Source organism: Microcaecilia unicolor, chromosome 9 (genome assembly GCF_901765095.1).
Source record: "Microcaecilia unicolor chromosome 9, aMicUni1.1, whole genome shotgun sequence".
In the NCBI taxonomy this organism is placed as follows: Eukaryota; Metazoa; Chordata; class Amphibia; order Gymnophiona; family Siphonopidae; genus Microcaecilia; species Microcaecilia unicolor.
The window spans coordinates 158,302,719-158,321,590 of record NC_044039.1 but is presented as its reverse complement, the minus strand read 5'-3'; the positions used below and the strand labels follow the sequence as shown (position 1 = coordinate 158,321,590).

The 18,872-nt window shown below is 48.4% G+C and overlaps 1 protein-coding gene across 1 annotated transcript in view; it reads left to right on the top strand.

Moving 5' to 3' along the window:
• Positions 1-18,872, top strand: part of MIS18BP1 (MIS18 binding protein 1) — a 328,661-nt gene that overhangs the window by 106,700 nt on the left and 203,089 nt on the right. Inside the window, exon 7 of the mRNA XM_030214962.1 lies at positions 10,851-10,941. Coding sequence (XP_030070822.1) covers positions 10,851-10,941 — 91 coding nt within the window. The remainder of the gene's footprint in view (positions 1-10,850; positions 10,942-18,872) is intronic.

Genomic DNA, 18,872 nt, shown 5'->3' with positions numbered 1-18,872 from the left:
TGGTCGCTGCGGCCGGCCGATCTCGCAGACCGACACCCACGCTTGGTGCCTCCAGTGCCTCGGGCCGGAGCACAATCTCAAGTCGTGCGTTTTGTGTCTCGGTCTCCGGAAACGGACTCAGGTTGCGAGGCAAGTTCTGCGGGACCGTCTTTTTGGAACTTGCGCCGGCCCCTCGACGTCGACCTCGACGGCATCGGTATCGATGCCCGAGACATCGGCACCGATGGCAGCGACCCCAGGAGAACAGGTCCCGTCGGCCCGCCGGTCCGCCGGCGAGAGTGGGGTAGAGAGACCGCGTGGGCAGTCGGCCCCGGTCACTCCCTCAACTCGTGAGCCACGGGACCGAACCCTGTCGGACCCGGTACCCCGAGACCGAGGGGGATCGACCTCCTCCTCCTCCATGCCCTCCGGCACCGGTGACGTGCACCGGAAAAAAGACAAGAAGCGCCGTCACCGGGAGCCCTCGGTGCACCCTGAAGAGGAGTCGACGCCGAAGCGTCATCGCAGAGAGGAGAGATCTCCGTCGGTGGTGGAGGTACCGACGCGTCGGGGTTCCGGCACCTCGGTGCCATCTCCTGGCCCCCAGCAGCTTCCGGCACCGACACCCTTACCGGCCCCACCGCCTTTCCCGGCAGCGGGCCTGGACGAGTGCCTCAGAGCCATCCTTCCGGGGATCCTGGAAGGGCTGATGCGCCAGGCTGTGCCGGCGCCGGGGGTGCTTGCGCCCTCGGCGCCGATGACTGTGGCGCCGGCGAGCTCTAGCCCGGCGCCGGGGCAGTCGACACCGCCGCCGCTTGCGGTGCCGGTCTCGACAGCCACGCAGGTGGAGTCCCCGTCGACGTCGATGGAGGGAGCTCCGTCCCCGCCGGCGCGGGAGTCCACCGCTCGACGACACCGAGACCTTGGTGCCTCGACGTCGAGCCGGGCCCGGTACCGGACTCAGCTACATGAGCTAATGTCCGATACCGAGGACGAGGACTCGTGGGGGGAAGAGGAGGACCCGAGATATTTCTCCTCCGAGGAGTCTACAGGCCTTCCCTCGGACCCCACGCCGTCACCGGAGAGGAAGCTCTCACCTCCTGAGAGTCTCTCCTTTGCCTCCTTTGTGCGGGATATGTCTATAAGCATTCCCTTTCCCGTGGTCTCTGTGGAAGAGCCGAGGGCCGAGATGCTCGAGGTCCTCGACTATCCATCACCACCTAGAGAGTCCTCCACGGTACCGCTGCACAATGTCCTGAAGGAGACGCTGCTCCGGAACTGGGTGCGACCACTAACTAATCCCACCATTCCCAAGAAAGCAGAGTCCCAGTACAGGATCCACTCTGACCCAGAGCTCATGCGGCCCCAGTTGCCCCATGACTCAGCGGTCGTGGATTCTGCTCTCAAGAGGGCACGGAGTTCGAGGGATACCGCCTCGGCGCCCCCGGGGCGGGAGTCTCGCACTCTGGACTCATTTGGGAGGAAGGCCTACCAATCCTCCATGCTCGTGACCCGCATCCAATCTTACCTGCTCTATATGAGCATCCACATGCGGACCAATGTGCAACAGCTGGCGGACCTGGTCGATAAGCTCCCGCCGGAGCAGTCCAGGCCTTATCAGGAGGTGGTCAGGCAGCTGAAGGCGTGCAGAAAGTTCCTGTCCAGGGGGATTTTTGACACCTGTGACGTGGCATCTCGTGCTGCGGCCCAAGGTATAGTGATGCGCAGGCTCTCATGGCTGCGTGCCTCTGACCTGGACAACCGCACCCAGCAGAGACTGGCTGACGTCCCTTGCCGGGGGGATAACATTTTCGGTGAGAAGGTCGAGCAGATGGTGGTTCAGCTCCCATCACAAGCAGGTACTTGCAGAGGAACTCTCCGCCCTTCTCAGCGCCAATGCGGTCGAGCCCGTACCACCCGGGCAGGAAGGGCAGGGATTCTATTCCAGGTACTTCCTTGTGGAAAAGAAAACAGGGGGGATGCGTCCCATCCTAGACCTGAGAGGCCTGAACAAATTCCTGGTCAAAGAAAAGTTCAGGATGCTTTCCTTGGGCACCCTTCTGCCAATGATTCAGAAAAACGATTGGCTATGTTCCCTGGATTTAAAGGACGCATACACTCACATCCCGATACTGCCAGCTCACAGGCAGTATCTCAGATTCCGACTGGGCGCACGGCACTTTCAGTATTGTGTGCTGCCCTTTGGGCTCGCCTCTGCCCCACGAGTGTTTACCAAGTGCCTCGTGGTGGTAGCGGCCTATCTACGCAAGCTGGGAGTGCACGTGTTCCCATATCTCGACGATTGGCTGGTCAAGAACACCTCGGAGGCAGGAGCCCTCCGGTCCATGCAGTGCACTATCCAACTTCTGGAGCTGCTGGGGTTTGTGATAAATTACCCAAAGTCCCATCTCCAGCCAACTCAGTCTCTGGAATTCATAGGAGCGCTGCTGAATTCCCAGACAGCTCAGGCCTACCTTCCCGAAGCGAGGGCCACCAATCTCTTGACCCTGGCTTCGCAGACCAGAGCGTCTCAGCAGATCACAGCTCGGCAGATGTTGAGACTTCTGGGTCATATGGCCTCCACAGTTCATGTGACTCCCATGGCTCGTCTTCACATGAGATCTGCTCAATGGACCCTAGCTTCCCAGTGGTTCCAGGCCACCGGGAATCTAGAAGATGTCATCCGCCTCTCCACCAGTTGCCGCACTTCACTGCTCTGGTGGACCATCCGGACCAATTTGACCCTGGGACGCCCATTCCAAATTCCGCAGCCCACGAAAGTGCTGACGACGGATGCATCTCGCCTGGGGTGGGGAGCCCATGTCGATGGGCTCCACACTCAGGGTCTGTGGTCCCTCCAGGAAAAGGATCTGCAGATCAACCTCCTGGAGCTCCGAGCGATCTGGAACGCACTGAAGGCTTTCAGAGATCGGCTGTCCTGTCAAATTATCCAAATTCGGACAGACAATCAGGTTGCAATGTATTACGTCAACAAGCAGGGGGGCACCGGATCTCGCCCCCTGTGCCAGGAGGCCGTCGGGATGTGGCGTTGGGCGTGTCGGTTCGGCATGCTCCTCCAAGCCACGTACCTGGCAGGCGTAAACAACAGTCTGGCCGACAGACTGAGCAGAGTCATGCAACCGCACGAGTGGTCGCTCCATGCCAGAGTGGTACGCAAGATCTTCCGAGCGTGGGGCTCCCCCTCGGTGGACCTTTTCGCCTCTCAGACCAACCACAAGCTGCCTCTGTTCTGTTCCAGACTTCAGGCACACGGCAGGCTAGCGTCGGATGCCTTTCTCCTCCATTGGGGGACCGGCCTCCTGTATGCTTATCCTCCCATACCTTTGGTGGGGAAGACCTTACTGAAGCTCAAGCAAGACCGCGGCACCATGATTCTGATCGCGCCCTTTTGGCCCCGTCAGATCTGGTTCCCTCTTCTTCTGGAGTTGTCCTCCGAAGAACCGTGGAGATTGGAGTGTTTTCCGACTCTCATTTCGCAGAACGTCGGAGCGTTGCTGCACCCCAACCTTCAGTCTCTGGCTCTCACGGCCTGGATGTTGAGGGCGTAGACTTCACTGCGCTGGGTCTGTCTGAGGGTGTCTCCCGGGTCTTGCTTGCCTCTAGAAAGGATTCCACTAAAAAGAGTTACTTTTTCAAGTGGAGGAGGTTTGTCGTGTGGTGTGAGAGCATGGCCCTAGAACCTCGTTCTTGCCCTGCACAGAACCTGCTTGAATACCTTCTGCACTTATCAGAGTCTGGCCTCAAGACCAACTCAGTAAGGAATCACCTTAGTGCGATTAGTGCTTACCATTATCGTGTGGAAGGAAAAGCCATCTCTGGAGAGCCTTTAGTCGTTCGATTCATGAGAGGCTTGCTTTTGTCAAAGCCCCCTATCAAGCCTCCTGCTGTGTCATGGGATCTCAACGTCGTCCTCACCCAGCTGATGAAACCTCCTTTTGAGCCACTGAATACCTGCCATCTGAAGTACTTGACCTGGAAGGTCATTTTCTTGGTGGCAGTTACTTCAGCTCGTAGGGTCAGTGAGCTTCAAGCCCTAGTAGCTCATGCTCCATATACCAAATTTCATCACAACAGAGTAGTGCTCCGCACCCACCCAAAGTTCCTGCCGAAGGTGGTGTCGGAGTTCCATCTTAACCAGTCAATTGTCTTGCCAACATTCTTCCCCAGGCCGCATACCCGCCCTGCTGAACGTCAGTTGCACACATTGGACTGCAAGAGAGCATTGGCCTTCTACTTGGAGCGGACACAGCCCAACAGACAGTCCGCCCAATTGTTTGTTTCTTTCGACCCTAACAGGCTAGGGGTCGCTGTCGGGAAACGCACCATCTCTAATTGGCTAGCAGATTGCATTTCCTTCACTTACGCCCAGGCTGGGCTGCTTCTTGAGGGTCATGTCACGGCTCATAGTGTCAGAGCCATGGCAGCGTCAGTGGCCCACTTGAAGTCAGCCACTATTGAAGAGATCTGCAAGGCTGCGACGTGGTCATCTGTCCACACATTCACATCTCATTACTGCCTCCAGCAGGATACCCGACGCGACAGTCGGTTCGGGCAGTCGGTGCTGCAGAATCTGTTTGGGGTGTAAATCCAACTCCACCCTCCAGGACCCGAATTTATTCTGGTCAGGCTGCACTCTCAGTTAGTTGTTCTTCGTAGGTCAATTTCTGTTATACCCTCGCCGTTGCGAGGTTCAATTGACCTGGGTTCTTGTTTTGAGTGAGCCTGAGAGCTAGGGATACCCCAGTCGTGAGAACAAGCAGCCTGCTTGTCCTCGGAGAAAGGGTATGATACATACCTGTAGCAGTTGTTCTCCGAGGACAGCAGGCTGATTGTTCTCACCTTCCCTCCCTCCTCCCCTTTGGAGTTGTGTGTTTCATATTTTTTGCTAGTCATTCAACTGGCGGGAGCGGTCGCGCACGGGCGGGAAGACGGCCGCGCATGCGCGGTGGGCGTGCCCTGCGTGCTGACCGTCCCGCGAAGCTTATTTCCGGTTGGTGGGGGCTGCCGCGGACGTCACCCAGTCGTGAGAACAATCAGCCTGCTGTCCTCGGAGAACAACTGCTACAGGTATGTATCATACCCTTTCTGTGTCCTACTAGACTAGTGGATTATGGCTCCCTGCCACCACATGGAGACATAGAAAAATTTTTCATCTGGTTTTGTTCCCCCATTGGTACTGTGGAGACTAGAAGCTTGTCAGTATTTCTGTCTCCAGCAGATGATGCAGCTCTATGGACTGGCACTTCAGTTAGACATAGGCCTGCTTCTGGGAATAAGGAGCTGAAGGCCCTGCTCCCCGTTGGAAAGGAGACTGAATTTTGGGGGAGGGAGGAGCCCTGAAAAACATCAGGAGGCTTGTTGGAGCTGAATCTTCCTTTTCCCTGGCACAGATGGGCAACTGAGTTACTGGGCCAGCCCACATATTTCTTTTATACCAGGAAGTCTGTGCAGGAGGAGAAGGCTAGGCTATTACTGTGGCTGTCTGCTGCTGGTTGATAGCAAGTTGAAGTGGAAGAAGGATGGTTTGAGAATCCCTGTTGCTTGTGATCTCATCTGTTGATTTTTCTGGCTTTATTTGGGATCATGACCCTTAACTTGTGAATCGTCATTTTAAGATTTATAAGTTGTGAAAGTTCTGTTCTTTAGCATCTGCAGCAGATGAATCCAGAGACCCTGTGGGTTATATCCACCTGCTAGCAGGTGGAGATAGAGATCATTGACTTGAACTCAGTGATACAGCATGGATAGCACCTCAAGTAGTCAGTATATCTCTTCCAACAAGTGGATAGACTGATTTCCACTAGCTCCTGGATTCTGCATGGGGGGGGGGGGGGGGGGCTGAGGGGCTCCTGTTCTAGGCCATGTAATTGCGTTGAGCATGGGGTTGTTCTGGCTATTTGGCACTGACTTTAGGGGGCATACTCCTCCTCCCCCCCCCCCCCCCCATACTGTTCCCTGGTACCCCTATACAGTCAGGGGGTTTTTTTCCCCTCACAGAGGCTTTTGTGGCAGTTTCCTGCTACTGGTTCTAGGGGGGTGGCTTAGTGGTGATTTCTCTGCTGCACTGAGTTAGAGAAGCACTTTCTGCAGATGGGGTTAATTTGCCTGCATTACGTTTACCTTCTCTTCCTGCTTTTTTTGATTTTTTTTTTTTTTTTTAATGGCTGCCAACATTGTTAAATGCTGCTCCCGGTGTGAGAAGTGCAAGCAGCATCAGGTTTGTGTCATGGTTTGTACGGAGACAACCATGCTTGAGTCCTCTTGCCCAATGGATGGCGCAGCTGATTCGTGTTCCCTTGTGCCTCTGCTCTCTGTTGCTGACACAGCTGTACTGCACACCCCTTCTGCTATGTTGACTGCTTCCCTGGCGGCTACAGCAGCGCAGCAGGGTGCAAAGATCATCCGGTTTATTCGGGTCCCTGACCCTTGTTGTCAGCTGGTGCGGGCGGGAGGGGACGTTTTGGGGGATTCAAATGTTTTGTGCTGCTGCACCAGAACTACGTGTTAAAAAGGGCACAGCAGCACTCGGGGTTTCTCCTTCAGGGATTTCTCCCCTCCTGGCAGATGCAAGCATCTCAGCCTCTGCACTTGGAGCCCCGGGAGAAACGGAGATGCTTGGGGGCTATATCTGAAGTGGGGTCATTGGCCCTTCCCCCCCCTCCCCCCCAAAAATTTCCTCTTTCAAAGTTTACGCCATCAGCGCGCTTAGATGCTGGAGGACAGGGAGATATTGCCTGATGAGGCAGATGATCACACAGCTGTGTAGATCTTTCATAAGGAGGAACTGTTAGCATTGATATTTAAGGCGCTGAAAGTGCTTAACATTTCTGCTAAGAAGCCTCTGGCTCCGGCCGCAGCCAATCCGAAAATAGCTAGTACTAGAAGACCTTCCAGATCCTTTCTGATGCTTTTCAGGAGATCATCACAGCTCAGTAGAGCACCCTTGTTACTGGCCTCTGGGTGTCCAAGGCCATGTCGCATCTTTATCCTGTGCCTCCAGACTACCTTGACAAGTTTAAGCTACCCAAGGTGGACACTTTGGCTGTGGTAACCAAGAGGGCTGCACTACAAGTGGAGTGAGGTGTGACCTTAAAGATGTGCAGGATAGGAAGCTTGAGGCTTCCTTGAAGCTTTCCTTTGTGGTATCTGCTCTGTCCCTCCAGACTTCTGCAGTTCTTACACTGCTAGGGCTTATCTTAACTGGGTGCAGCAGGCTGTGGAGTGGGCCTCGGAGTGTGAGGAGTGGCTATCGCGGATTTCCAATCTGTGGAATCTGGGTTGGTTTATTTAGTAGATTTGTAGTACAACCTCATGCAAGCTTCAGCAAAACAGTTGGCCTTGGCTGTCACGGCTTACTGGTGGTTGTGGCTCCACCACTGGACAACAGATGCTGCTTCTAAGCAGCAGCTCACCAGCCTTCCCTTTCAAGGTAAGTTGCTCTTTGGTGAGGGTCTTGAAAAGCTGGTGAAGGAGTTGGGAGACTGTTCATGCGTCTGGTGTCAACCATGCACACCTTACAAGATCTCAACACAGTGGTTCCGGTACCGAGCCACAAGGAGGGTCTTGGTCACTATTCGATTTATTTCTTGGTGCCCAAGAAAGGTGGGACTCATCACCTGGTGTTGGACCTCAAGAAGGTAAATCCGTTTCTTAGGATCAGGCATTTCTTCATAGAATCATTACAGTTTGTTCTGGCGGCAGTACAGCTAGGAAAGGTCTACAAAATCCTGAATGGTGTAGAACGAATAGAAATGAATCAAATTTTTTTTACTCTTTCAGAAAGTACAAAGACTAGGGGACACTAAAGGAAGTTACCTGAAAATACTTAGGAAGAAATATTTTTTTCACTCAGCTAATAGTTAAGCTCTGAAACTCTTTGCCAGAGGATGTAGTTAGCATATCTGGGTTTAAAAAATATTTGGACAAGTTCCTTGTATTGGTACATGCAATGTTGCTACTATTTGGGTTTCTGCCAGGTACTTTTGATCTGGCTTGGCCACTGTTGAAAACAGGATACTGGGCTAGCTGGACTATTGATCTGACCCAGTATGGCTGTTATGAGAGTTTTTGACTGCGCTGGATCACAGAGTCATACTTGCATATTCACATTTGGCCACCACACCAACAGTTTCTTTGCTTCGCGGTCCGGGAGCAGCATTTCTAGTTCTATGCCATTGTTAGGCTTGGCTGCTGCTCCCTGAACATTTTCCAAGATCATGCTGGTGGTGGCTGCCTTCCTACAGTAGGAAGGGATTCAGGTCTACCTGTATCTGATGGCTGTCTGATAAGAGCTCTCTCAGAACAGGAGAGTCATCACTCTACCACCAGGGTGTGTCCTTATTGCAGTCACTTGGCTGGGTAGTCAGTTTTCCCATGAATCATCTGAAACTGACTCAAACGTCAGAGTATCTCGGGGTGCGCTTCAGCACGGCTCAGGGCAAAGTGTTCTTGCCAGACCAGAGGCTAGTTAAGCTCCAGCATCAGATTTAGAAATTTGCTTAGAGTTCCATGGCCTCACAAGTGGGCTACATTCAGGTGCTGGGTTCTATGGTGGTGACTAATGGAGGTGGTTCCCTGGACGAGGGCACACATGAAGCTGCTCCAACACTCTTTATTGAGCCAGTGGTTGCCAGTATCTCAGGATTACCAGGTGTGGATCCACTGGATGACTAAGGCATGGCAAAGCACAAAATAGTAGTTACAGTCCATCAACCTGCAAAGAGGCATGCCTTGATGGATAATGGTAGTGACAGATGTCAGTCTCTCAGGCTGTGGAACACCGTACAAGGTCTCTGGTCCAAGGTAAAAGCTCAGTGGTCCATAAATAGGTTAGAACTCAGGGCAGTGACCAATGCTCTGAAAGCCCTTCAGTACCTTGTGGAGGGCAGGCTGGGTCGGGTGCTATCTGACAGCACAACGATGGTGACTTATGTCAGTCACCAGGGGGACTCTTGCTCTTGGTGCAAGTGGACTCCGCTTGCACCAGGAGCAAGAGTCCCCCTGTTGGTTGATATAAGAAGCACCTGCTGCACCTTTCAGTGGCGCATATTGTGAGGTGTTTGGTTGTCCAGGCAGATTTCCTCAGCAGGGAGTGTTCTGTGTCCGGCCATTTTCTGCATCATCATGCAAAGATGGACTCTGATAGGTAGGATCTTGCACAGAATCCTCCATCATTGAGGATTGGTGATTTTGGTGGCTCCGGATTGGTCCAGGCGGCCATGGTATGTGGATCTGGTCCAGCTAATTGAAGACGGGCCATTTTGACTGCCTCCTTCCAGTTCCGGATGCCAGGTTCCTATCCACCTGGAGGATCCCTCCTGCTTTGCGATTACGGCCAGGATCTTGAGAGGTTGAAACTGAGAAGAAAAGGTTATTTGGAAGCCATCATTGTGACTCTTTCTACAGGCTTGCAAATGCTCGATTTTGACGGCATATGCACAGGTTTAGTGCACGTTTGAATTGTGATTCTCCAGTCAGGGGGTGCCCCTGTTGTCGGCTTTGTTGCTGCACATATTGGCGTTCTTGCAAGAGGGTCTTCAGAAAGGCTTGGCCTTAAATTTGTTGTGGGTGAAAATAGCGACGTTTGCTTGTTATAGGGAGCGCATTGTGAATTCTTCCATGGCGGCACATCCAGATGTCATTCATTTCATTGGGGGGGGGTTAAACTGGCTAAGGCCTCCCCTGCGACCTCCCTGTCCAGACTGGAATCTTAGTTTTGTACTTAGGTCCATATAGCAAACTCCTTTGAGCTGTTATGAAAATCGTCTTTGCAAGACCTGAGTCTGAAGGTAGTCTTCCTGGTGACGATGTCTTCGACCCGCCGAGTTTTGGAACTGTAATCCTTGTCCTGTCAGCATCCCTTCCTCCAGTTTTTGGAGTTTGGGGTTACAGTCCAGACGGTTCCTTCCTTTTTGCCTAAAGTAATTTCAGTGTTCCATCTCAATCAGCCGCTCTTTCTTCCTTCATTTTCAGTGTAGGACTTTTCTATTCTCCAGTGTCTGGATATTCAGCGAGTGCTGCCATGTATATTCTGGCGGGTCGTCAATCTCCCATTTCTCCACTGGTTCATTCAACTCGGGTATTGGTGGAGTCGAGCATCTTTTCTCTGGATGAGATCTTTAGGTCGGCCACTTGGACGTCTTTCCTAAGCATTATCACTTGGATGTCTCCTTGTATTGGGAATTGTGATTTGACATAGCGGTGCTTTCCACAGGGATGACAGCCCCCCCCCCCCCCCCCCCCCCAATGTAGGTACTGCTTTTCTACAACCCACTGGTCTCTGCATTCATCTGCTGCAGATGCTAAGGAAGGGAAATGATGTCTTACCTGAAATATTTCTTTCCTTTAATCGCAGCAGATGAATCCAGCATCTCACCCTGTCTGCAGTTTTTTGGTTTCTCTTTCTGACTTCCTAGTTTTCAGGGTTTCATATAATGGACAGTGATTCTGGTTCATGGTTTGTTTTACTGTTCTGTGAGAGAGAAAAAACAAACAAACAAGGGAGGGGGGAAAGTGTGGCCTTTATATTTCCTCTGCTTTGTTACGAGATATATTGACTACTTGAAGAGGTATCCATGCTATATCATTGAGTTCAATTTAGTGATCTCTGTCTCTATCTTCTGTTAGATGAACTTAATCCAAAGGTCTCTAGATTCATCTGCTGTGATTAAATGAATGAAAATTATCAGGTAAGATATGATTTTTCTTTATGTAATGCAAATTGCATGCCTTAACCAGAGAAACTTCTGCGAAGTGGTAAAGCATGGGGAAGAATGAACATATAAAAACTGAGTACTTAACATGTCTTAATAAAATTGCAAGTATACTTTTTGTTTGTACTTTCAAATCAGGATTTCCACATTTATTCATTAAGAGATTTTCAGCTGGATTTCCTGAAGACTGGAAAATTCATTTTGATGGCTTCCTTGCTGAACTAACTAGGTAAGCAACTACTGAAATGTCTATTATTGTATAAAAGGGTTCAACCAATCCCAAATGCTAGGTCACCATAGTGCCTAGAAATTTGCACACTGGTGCCTGGGATTTCGTGCTCCAAAATGTTTGTTTTGCAGAACTGCCTCACAAACAGCACACCTCTGTAACATATTCAGCCACTCTCAGGCCAGATAAAGTCTCAACTACTTGCTTTATTATTACTTAATGCAACAACAGAAAGTGATGTATTCTACCCAAGTGCACTCTCCACTTCCTAGAGGGATCATAAAGACTTATACAACAGCTATTATGATCCATTACATAATAATAATAAAATAATACAACTTTATTTATAACCTGCTGTATCTGTAATAGTCTAAGCGGGGAACAAAGCACATACAAAATAAAAAGACAAAACAATAAAATTAACTAACAGTTTTCTGTATATTAGGCCAGTTTTCTTATGACTTGGCCAAAACATGTCCTGAAAGTTACCATGATCTGCAGCAGTTCCACGTCTGACTGCAACCCAAGTATTGGAAGTGTAATGCATCTGGGTTTCTTGGGCTTCTCGTTCGAGTACTCTCTTGCAGGGTGTCCGGGTTACTCACCTGTAGCAGATGTTGTTCATGGAGAGCAAGCCAAGTATTCTCACATACCCTCCCACGTCCTCTTGGAATTGTATTCCTTTAGCTTTATACAATGACTGAGGGACCCATGCTCGCGCATTAGGCGGGAAGGCACCAGCACATGTATGGTGGGAAGCTGCTAGAAAGTTCCAAGTATTATTGCTAGTCAGCATCCGTACTGGGCTCCATCAGATGACTTCACCCCATATGTGAGAATACTTGGCCTGCTGTCCTCAGAGAACATCTGCTACAGGTGAGTAACTTTGCTCTCCCTAGTGGCAAAAGCCACCTGTAATATGTTTGTTTATTAAAACTTACTGTACCGCTCAAGCTAACTAGCAGAACTGGACAGTTTACAAAATTAAAAATACAAGTAAAAAGGAAGAAAAGTACAATTTTTTAATAGGAAAGAAAATCAAACAACCAACAATCAATCGAGAACTAAAAAGTAGACAGTATAGTTATAAGGGTAGGAAGGGCAAAACTGGGTAAGAGTAAAGGGAAAGCAAACTGGGAAGGGATAAGTACATAAGTAATGCCACACTGGGAAAAGACCAAGGGTCCATCGAGCCCAGCATCCTGTCCACGACAGCGGCCAATCCAGGCCAAGGGCACCTGGCAAGCTTCCCAAACGTACAAACATTCTATACAAGTTATTCCTGGAATTGTGGATTTTTCCCCAAGTCCATTTAGTAGTGGTTTATGGACTTGTCCTTTAGGAAACCGTCTAACCCCTTTTTAAACTCTGCCAAGCTAACCGCCTTCACCACGTTCTCCGGCAACGAATTCCAGAGTTTAATTATGCGTTGGGTGAAGAAAGATTTTCTCAGATTTGTTTTAAATTTACTACACTGTAGTTTCATCGCATGCCCCCTAGTCCTAGTATTTTTGGAAAGCGTGAACAGACGCTTCACATCCACCTGTTCCACTCTACTCATTATTTTATATACCTCTATCATGTCTTAAGCGCAAGCAACTCCTACTTAACTGTCCAGATGAAATGCCTATTTAAAAAAGCAAAGTTTTTAAGGTTACTTTAAAGTTTTTGAAAGAGAGTTCAGAACTCAAAGAGAGTGGTAGAGAATCCCAGTAGCAGAGGGCCTGAAGAAGGCACAGTGGTGCGTAAACTCAAGATGGGCAGCCTTGGGACCAGGCAGAACAAAGCGATGGTCATTTAACAAACACAGACGTCTAGTTGTGGACTACGGAATAGTTTAAGATGAAAGATAGTCAGGAGATCTAAACCTAAGTGCCTTAAATGTAAGGGTAAGAAGTTAATATTTGACATGTTGCTCAACGGGGAGCCAGTGAAATTTTTGAAGTAGGAGGAAGACACAGTTAAACTTCTGCACATGACAGATGAGTTTAATAGCCATATTCTGGATTGTTGAAGTTTTTAAAGATTTGATTGAGAGCAACCAAGATAAAAAAAAATATTACAATAATCAAGTCTGGTGATGATAAGAGATAAAATAAGGGTATGAAAAGCATTTGATCACAATAACTATGAACAGTGCACAGTTGATGGAGGATTAGAAATCCGGTTTTACATAGATTCCAAATCTGGGGGTTAAATGTCAGGTGAAAATCAAGAATAAAGCCAAGGTAATGGAAAGAATCAACAGGTTGAATAATAGTACCAAAGAGGTAAAGGGGAATGGTTGGGATGGGAGAGCCACCCATAAGTCAGCAAGCAGCGGTTTTCTGTTTATTTAAGACTAGTTTATGTTAATAGTGATCACAGAACTTAATATACAACCTTTCTATTGTCACAGTCCGTTCCCAGGTTCATTTCACTGCCTGTTCAACAATTCCTGATTTTGGAGCCAGTGTTGGTCAGGGAGCTGCTGTCCTGAAGAGGGAGCTCTGGCTACACTGCTCCCCTCTAGCCAGCTTCCCCTGCCCTGTGTCTTCTCTGCAGCACTTTAGTGATTAGCTTCCTCTAAGCTCTTTTCACTCTCTCTGTGCAACCAGATATTGGTTCTCAATCTTCTTCAGGCTGTACCTTATTTCCCACTGCCTTTTTCCTTCTGCACCTTCCTGGGGGTTAGCTTTTCCTTCAAGCTCTCCTCTCACTAAACAGAGCACCTCCAAAAGACAGTGTACCGTTCTGTAGAAAGCATCTGCTTCTTGGGCCCAGCTTCTCCCTAAATTTCCCCCTTCAATATGCAGGCTGCATTACATCTCCCATTGTAGGCGCAATACATATAGCACTCTTTTTTGTGGTGTTATTGGGGTACCTGACACTTAGTGTATGTTGTGATAGAAATGGGTCCTAGACAAAACTAGTAAGTACAGTGTCAGGAGTAAATGTATCACCCGTTATCCTTAGATCCAAGACCACTGCGCCAAAATACTAAAAGGAACTTAGTCCACACCCAAATATTATGAAAATGAGTCTTATTTTATTTACAGTAGCAGCAAATGATATAAAGTAAACAGGAATAAACACAAAGACAGTCCTGTTATAGAAGGAACTTGGAGTAAACGTCCGTAAATCCCTAGCTACCCTCTGAAGTACAAAGAGTCACTCTAACCCCCAGAGCACTGATACAAAGATACCTGTTACACGTCCAACCTGATGTAGTCCTTCAGATGTCAGCATGTCCTTCAGATATCAGTCTGGTCCAACGCAGATCTTGCCCCTCGGATGTGATGTTGACACACAGCAATCTGATGGCAATGACGTCAATTCTGATAACAACCTGCGTCAATGCTGATGACTGCTTGATTGCCCTGGAACATCGTAACCTTATCAGCAGCTTCTGTACAGTAGACAAGAGTTGTTATTCTTCTGTTAGACTTGATGTCTCCACAGTGTCTTAGAGGTTTATAGAGGAAATGTCTGAGTTTACATATTACAATCAGGTTCTTAATGCTGAATAGTGCCATGTATTTAGGAGACCATATATGTTTTGATATGGTCACATGGATGACTGGGCATAGTGCTCAAAATAGTAGTAGTGCTTGCTTTGCTCCTACACCAGGGCTTCTGCTTCTCTGTGCTTCCAGCTCTCTAATATACTACTAGCTTTGTACACAATTTTGGCCATACACTTCTCTCTGTCTGGAGAGCAGTTGAGGGACTAATTGGTCCACCTGTGAGAGAACGTCTCTGCTAGTACAATCCACAGGATCTTCATCTGCCTTCCCCAAACCGTGTGCCTGATCAGCTTCCTGGTTCTGTTTCCTGCCTGCTCCTTCTCCCAAGGCATCTGCTTGTTCTAGTGCCACGTATTTTCTAGAGCTTTGACAGGTTGGGTTTTTTCCCCCCGTTTCTTTCTGTTTTCCTGGGGGTTAGGGCAAACTGCTAGACTCTTCCTGCCTTGTCTCCTTTCATTCTATTACAGGGCTTCCCGTCACAGTATGGTAGTAGAGACATTTACTTCACAAAAGCAGATGGAACAGCAGGATGTGGCAGTGCAGGAAGTAATGCTGTCATGGTTGATCTTCTGTTGATGCTCTTTAGGATGATTATGATACTGATCCTGTCCTTTGGCATGGACACTTTTATGCAGTTTGTTATCAGTAATATCATTCACATATTGATAGCACCGTTTCAGATGATTGGCTGGAGCTATTTTGTTGTGGCTTAGCTCAGCCACAGGAATGTCTCTTGCATCATCTCTGGATATTCCCAAAACCTGGGGCTCCAAGTTGTCTGGAGCTGTGTAAACAATAGGCCCGATATTCAACCGGAATGATCTGTGTTTTACTGACTGCCACCGATGATAAACCTGGAAATTTACCTGGAAACATGGTGCTGGGCCATGTCTGGGCTCAGGCATTGAATTTCCGAGTATAGGGAGCTGGTTAAGTGCAATATTCATCACTTAACCGTCTATGAAGAATCACATAAAGATAGGACTGCGTTTTATGTGGTTATGTTAACTGGCTAAGTGCCAGCTCCGCCCTCAGAACACCCCCCACACTGACATTTTCAGCAGCACTATTCGGTTACATGCTGCTGAAAATGCCTGGTTAGCTCTGGACAGGCCACTTAAATGGCCAGGAGCCTTTCTGTGTACAGTCCTCAGCTAGTCAGTATTTTTCAGTCTCTTGCAAATGGTAGACATGGTAAGCCTGTGCAGACTTGGATTAGTCTGGAGGTCCAGGGGGCTTGGGATCCCTAGGGCACATTCCTTTAGTTTTTAATTGTAAAAGAAAATTAAAAAACCTTCTCCCTTACTTTGTGTTGTACCTGTGGGGCAGAGGTCCACAGAGGTTTTTTGGGTACCCTGGAAGATGGGTCCCTTCCCTCTTGCGCCCTCCTTAGCGATTGCTCTCTCCAGAACTCCGGGTTGGGTGTGGAGGATTGCGTTGTGCCTAGTCTTCCTTTCCCCTGTCATCGGGAGAGAAAACTTGAGTGTCTTCTTGACCTACCAGCAACAGATAAAAAAAAGAGAGATCTTTTCTCTTAGATGTTTCAAGTTTTCAGGGTGCCTGACTCTGTTTCACTAATATCCTGTTCCTTCAGTGTCTGGCTCAGACAGCAGAGAGGCGCATGATTGAGTTGCTGCACTGTTGGGGGCTGTGAATGCACAGAAGCCACGATATTGCCGCGCTTATGGTTGTCAAGGATTGGAAGACTTCAGAGCTGCCTGCATCAGGCAGTTTGGAGGGGAGGGTTCCCAGGATGTTGTTTCTGCAGTAAGAGTTAGATCCAACATGCATGGTGGCAGCTCTGAGTTTGGCTGGAATTGCTGCCATCTTGGAGGATCCCTTTGTGCTGGAACATTATCATCATCATTAGGTTTTATACCACTTTTGTGGACCGGTCCATTCAAAGTGGTTCACATCATAAACAAGAAAAAATAAAAGATAGAAACAGGAGATAATGCAGCTAGAAATTCCCACATCACAATCCACTCCCCCTGAGCACAAACTGTAATATTAATATAGTGCAGCCTCACATATTAAGAAAAAAATATGTTTTAAAACCTTTCCTAAAAAAGTTAATGTTGCAGTTTGCACTTTCCCATAATTCTAGAGACAATTTGTTCCAATAGCTAGAGCCCAACACTTCACTCTTGAGGACAAGAATCCAAAGTTGGAATTACTATTAACTTTTGAGTCAACAACCTAAGCATTCGAGAAGGTTCATACTTAAATTACATAGGAATTAATAGATAGGAAGATGTTTGGAAGTAATATTATTTGGAAATCAAAACCATCAATTTAAATAGACAATGTTCCCTAATCAGTATCCAATAAAGTTCTTTAAAGACAAGAAATTCACTTTCCCATCTATTTTTTCCCAAGAGAAATCTAGCTGCCATATTTTGTATTGTTTGAGAAGTTTCCCTGACATCTCTAATACAGTACATTACAATAGCCAAGCAAATTTATCAAAAGAGCTTGTATAATCATCTGAAGGCTGGAGCAGGCAGGGCCTTCCTCAGAGGTATCAGATAGTACTATGCCAGGGAGGCCTCTGAAGCTCTTGGATTCCTTCCAAACTTTATTTTGACTATGTATAGGCCTTCTACTTAAAGAAGGCTGGGGGATCTGTCGTTCTGAGTTGAGACTCACCCTGGAGAGTCCCCTGTGCTGCCAAGAGACCCGGAATGGATTGAGGAGATGGGTCAGCTCTGTCTGAGGATGGCGTGGGCCTGCAGGATGTGGAGCAGCAGCAGCTGTCCTGGGATCAAGGAGAGTCATCCTGTATGGAGGATCTGCCTTCGAGGAAGATCCTTTGGTCCACATCTTTAATAGAGATGAGTTGCAGGAACTTATTTCATAGGTCTGTTTTTGGTTCTTAATTTTTTGGAGGAGGTCCCGAAGGAAGGAAAGACTAGGAAGGTGAACCTACTACTACTTATTTATATAGCGCTACAAGGCATATGCAGTGCTGTACACCATACTCAAAAAGACAGTCCCTGCACCTGCCCTTGAAGGGCATCCAAAAGTCAGCTAGATTGTTTCTTGTGCATCAGAATCTCCAGGATATCATTAAAGCAGAATGAGATACAATGGATGCACACTTCAGGGTTGTCAGGTCAATGAATATGGCTTTATCCAGGCCTGGAGGAGGATAGAGAATCATTAAGGCCTCCTGAGGTGGTTGCTATGGTAGCCGCAATTACTAAGAAGATGACATCCCAGTTGGGGATGTGGTGTTAAAGGATCCCCAAGATCGTTGGATAGAGGCCCTTCTCAAGCAGAGTTTTTTGGTATTTTGACCTTGGCCTTGCAGGCTGTGATTTGTAGAGGCTTGGTTGTTCGGTCTTGTTTTCAGTGGGCTGAAGACTTGGATAGACTGGCTGGTCAGATACTTGTGGATGAGGAAGTGGCCAAGATTGATATGGGTTTGTCCTTCTTTGTGGATGCTTTTAATGATTTGATGAGGACCTCTGCCAAGAACACTGCCCTTGTAATGGTGGCTCTCAGAGTCTTGTGGCTGCATAGTTGGTCGGCAGGTATGCAAGTTGAGTAGACTCTGCTTTAAGTATGTCGTACTATTTGGTAACAAATTGAATAAGTTGGTGAAGAGCCTTAGAGAAGCCAAGGTTCTGCGATTGCCAAAGTACAAGTCAAAAGGTGTGGGGAGAGGTGCCTCAAGTTTGGCAGGTTCCTTGAAGCCTGCTGTTGTTGTCCTGGGAGAGTCAGTAATGAATCACATAGCAGGTTTTTTTTCCAGAAGTCCCAGGCCTTTTGTGTTGGGACTCCAATGCAACAGTGCCCAGACAGTCCCAAACACCCCAGTTTAAGGTGTTTGTGCCCATCCTCTGTTAACGATAGGTGGCAGACTGAAGGACTTCTATCAGAGGTAGACCCAAAGGTAATTAGTGATGGGTACGCCTTGAAATTTGTCCACCCATTTGCCCACATTTTTTTTTGGAGTCTCCCTGCCGTTTCAAGAGGAAGGCAGATCCAGTCAGAGAAATTCTATACAGGTTGATCAGTTGCAGGCAGTGGTTCCTATCCTGCCGCAGGAGTGCAGCACCAGGAGGTACTTTGTCTACTTTGTGGTTCCAAAGAAAAAGGGCACCTTTTTTCTTATTCTAGAGGGGTAAAGGGATCTGTCAATGCCCAGATTATGCATGAAAATGTTGCAGTCTGTCATGGTGAGATCCAGTCAGAAGCTCTTTCTGCACCACCACAAAGACATACCTTCACATTCCAATCTGTCAGGGGCATTAGAGATTGCTTTGCAGTGCTGAGACAGAATTTTCAATTTTGTGCTCTCCCCTTTAATCTGGCAACTGCACCTCAAGACTACCTCCAAGGTTAGGGTGGTAGTTGCAACTACCCTGCAACAGGAAGGAATTTTGGTGCACCCCTATCTGGACATCTGATTGATCTGGA